Source organism: Squalius cephalus, assembly GCF_949319135.1.
Source record: "Squalius cephalus genome assembly, chromosome: 24".
Taxonomy (NCBI): domain Eukaryota; kingdom Metazoa; phylum Chordata; class Actinopteri; order Cypriniformes; family Leuciscidae; genus Squalius; species Squalius cephalus.
The window spans coordinates 20,027,778-20,031,728 of NC_137145.1; the positions used below are offsets into that span (position 1 = coordinate 20,027,778).

Genomic DNA, 3,951 nt, shown 5'->3' on the forward strand with positions numbered 1-3,951 from the left:
AACTTAGATTGCATGTAAGGTTATTTCTTTTTTTTTTTAATTAGTTAAATCTTGTATAACCTATAAAAAAAGTTAAACTTATTTAAACTAGTATAAAGCTAAACATGTTGTCATAACGTGTTGATCTTTTTTTTTTTTTTTTTTTTTTTACAGTGTAGTTTTGTTTCAACATTTTATTAAAATAACATTTCTAAATGTTCGTGATTTTTTATTTTTCCAAAATTTTCATTCTTTCATAAAAATAATTATCCTGTTATTTATGTTCACCGATGACCTTTTTAAGTAATATTATATTAACTACTAAGGGTGTGAAAATTCATGACTAACTGTTTTGTTTTGTCAATCCAAATTGTTACTCATTCAATATAAAATGATTAGCATTAATATGAACTTAAGGATGGTGGGTCTTGTAAGGCTTCTTGGAGTTTGCGCTACTTTCGTTGAGAGACAAAAAATACGTCATTCATTCAATAGCCTAGTACACCGTGTCCTTAAAGCCTCGAAGCTCGAACACATGTACTGGACATAAGCCACGCCCCCTCTGAGTGCGCTTTAAAACCCTTGAGAAACAACACAACGCTAGAACACACGCTTTAGTTTGGGGAAGGTTACCAGTGAGGGTTCGTTGAATGGAAAAGAGTAATGTTTACTTCTCATAACTACTTCTGCAGTACATTTCTTTGGCATTGACCGCGTTTATACATTGAAAAGTTAAAGGAAAATACATTTCAGCACATCTTTCATTGATAGGTAAGTTAAGGGCTTTCAAATAATTCTGCATGTTTTAACATTGAAGACCTACTAACCGTCTGGCGTACGTAAATAGTTTTTACACTTAATTAATCGTTTTCACTAAATAGATTCACCCACAGGTCTAAGATTGTTCCCCCTTCAGTGTTTACTTCAACTTTTACTTAGGTTTTTTTCTTCTTCTTCTTTTCCAGCAGACATTTCACTATCAACAATCCTCTTCATCCGACGTTCATCTGAGCAAAAATGAGCATCACAAAGTAAGTTGAGTAGTTCACTGCACAACAGAATGCATGTGATAGCCTATTACAGAAAGTAAATTATTTGCTTCAGTTACAGTTTGGGTTAAAATGGATTTTCGTATATTTGATCACAAAACTTTGTCACATTGTTCCACATTGTCTGGGACCTCTTGTGAGAATGTTAGTACTTAAGAATCGGAAGAACCTTTTTCCACCATAAAGAACCTTTTTTTGGGAATGTGGATGTTAAAGTTTCTTCATGAGACCATAGATTTTAATAAAGAACCTTTAGTTTTAAGAGTTTATAGTTAATATATTAGTCATTTATTTTATAAATCAACAAAAGTGCAGAATTTCCCGTTTTAAATTAGATTTGATTATATTTTCAATGTCATCTAAGACTTTTGGACCCCACTGTATGTCTCTGTATTTTCCAAATTGTCTAACATAGCTTTTTCTCCACGTGTTTTCACAGACCATATGGATTCAGCAGTTACTCTTTCCCTGAGGTTGTGATGCCAGTGGATTTGGCCATGCATGCGCAAGTTAGCCCACCGGTGTCTCAGCTCCTTGGCATGTCCTCTCTCAGGCCCTCTTCATCCAACATGTCCTCACCGGAGCTTCTAAGAGCCAGACTTTCGCCTCCTTCCCCAACATCTTCAGTGTCTTCCTCCAGTTCTGGCAGCTCCCTGTCCTCGTACTCTCCTGGAAGCGGCACGCTACGCAAGAAGAAGCGAGTTGTATTTGCTGATGCTAAAGGCCTCGCTCTCTCCACCGTGCGCATCTTCACCACTGACCCATCGGAGACTGAAACAGAAGATGCCCCACAACCAGAGGAGCGCGTGATGGCTAGAGCACCCATACAGAGCATGAGACTGCGACTGAAGCTTGGTTTTCCACAACCTGTTGTAGACCGTGCAAGCTTGAAGGAAAACTTTGTGCAGTTGGAGAGCTGTAGTGTGACCGAAAGGGTGTTGAGCGGAACTGTACGGGTCTGCAACTTCAAGTGTGACAAGACTGTCTTTGTCCGAATAACTTTTGACTCATGGCGAAGCCACAACGACATTGCATGCACTTATGTGAGGGAACAACATACAATTTTGGAGACCAAATTGTTTGCTTTTAATGTGTCTCTACCGTCCGAGCTGGACCAAAAGGTCCGCCTGGAATTCATAGTGGCGTTCCAACCCAGCAATAGCAACTTGGTACTCATAGACAACAACAAAGGTAAAAACTACCAGATTTATGTGGAAAACGTGGCATCGGAACCTCAGCTGGTGATGCCAAGCAGGCGGAACTTCGTTATACCAAGTCCTCAACGTCTTTCTGTGTGGCCCGGGGTCAGAAGTCATAGTCTACAGATCACGAAAAACCTGCCATGCAGAAGCCCACACTACCCAGACCGTCTGGTACACAGGACCTGGGGAGGAATGACAAATGTTGCTCCATTGTGTTAAGATGGGACTGAGACACTTGTGTGGTCCATATTTCTACCTGATCTTTATTAGTTGTAATTGCTGATTCAACAAAGTACGAAAATGAGTGGTTCGAAAATTCAACAAAGTACACTTACTTGAATGGACTATCTTGTTCAGTGCTTGCTAGTTTGCACATGTTGCCGAGGCAGTGAAATGTGAATGTTTACTATGATATGTATATTTAAATATGTTTGAATTGATGTTAATTTGCACATTACACTTAATAATACAATAATACATGTTTAATGGGGAAACTGTCTCTTTCCCTATCGTCACCTGTCGTGTCTGAAGAAGTAAATTAACATGTAAAAGTGAAATGCAGAAGAACCTTTTGTATGTATGTATATATAATTGTTTATTTATTTTGAACTCTGTCATTAAAAAGGAACAGCTTTATATGAACTTTTGCATGATTTTTGTGTCTTGCACTGCATGAACTGTGTCATTCTGTCAAGGGTTGTTGAGCAACATTTGTTGCACAAAAGTTAGTACGTGCCTGAGGCTTTGTCATGCCTAAACTGGTCTCACAACTTAATGTATTATATCAAGACACTCCTCTGGCCTATGATCTAACTGAAACCACACCTAGCAACCAGCCAAACAATTAGTGTGAAAGAATGTTCCAGATGTTCTCATGGATTAGAACATTTCATACCAAACCACAACCCCATTTACATACTGTATGTTACTTTATGTCTGTCTCCTGACAGGTTATCAATGTAAGTTAAATAATAATAGATTAGGTTACACTTTATTTCGATACTCCACTTCAGGCTTCTACTAAGTAACGTGTCAGCTAATTCTATTTATTTGCAACTCTTATTAGAGTTTTAGAAGACTGTTAGTTTAAACAGTAAAAACAATAATAATGTGAATGTATAATTATGTATATATAAACATTTGACTCACTGACTGAATAAACATTCACAAAGAGATAATATATGAAGACCTCCGATGCAAAAGCCTCTAAAAGCCACCTCTGTCAAAAATGAGATAATACTGAATGCTCTCCACACATAGTATACGTTCATCAAATACTTTCACTTCAAACTCACAAAATCCCAGCCTCATCCCATTCAGAAATGCCTGTACTTGGGTAGAAACCTATACACAGGAGCCTGATAAAAATGTTAATAGTAAACAAAAACGTTAGATGGACTTAGAGTATTTTGCATCTGAAGTCTTCATATATATATATATATATATATATATATATATATATATATATATATATATATATATATACATTTGTGAAGGTTTATTCAGTCAGTGAGTCAAATGTTTATCGTGTAAAGAATCGTTACACTGTCAAAGTGATTTCAAAACAAGTTTGTGAGTGCAAGTTTAATTAGCCGTGCAGGAAACAGTCAGTAAAATATCTTGCTGGATCAACATCTTTGTTGTTTCTGGAACTACATTCTAATGCATTCATTGCCCAAGGGATGAGAGTAGAGTTTATGAGTTGAAAGAATGTTGTTAGG

The 3,951-nt window shown here is 37.0% G+C and overlaps 1 protein-coding gene across 2 annotated transcripts; it reads left to right on the forward strand.

Moving 5' to 3' along the window:
- Window positions 1-547: 547 nt before the first annotated feature.
- Window positions 548-2,870, forward strand: ppp1r3c2a (protein phosphatase 1 regulatory subunit 3C2, duplicate a). 2 transcript variants are annotated; one of them, XM_079862045.1, is made up of 3 exons: window positions 548-750; window positions 945-1,010; window positions 1,468-2,870. In XM_079862045.1, exons 2-3 carry the CDS (start codon window positions 997-999, stop codon window positions 2,447-2,449), a joined length of 996 nt encoding a protein of 331 aa, XP_079718171.1. In that variant the 5' UTR covers window positions 548-750; window positions 945-996; the 3' UTR covers window positions 2,450-2,870. The 2 variants fall into 2 exon arrangements, with proteins under 2 accessions (XP_079718171.1, XP_079718172.1); XM_079862046.1 differs by having other exon boundaries at window positions 632-750; window positions 948-1,010.
- The last annotated feature ends 1,081 nt before the right edge of the window (window positions 2,871-3,951 follow it).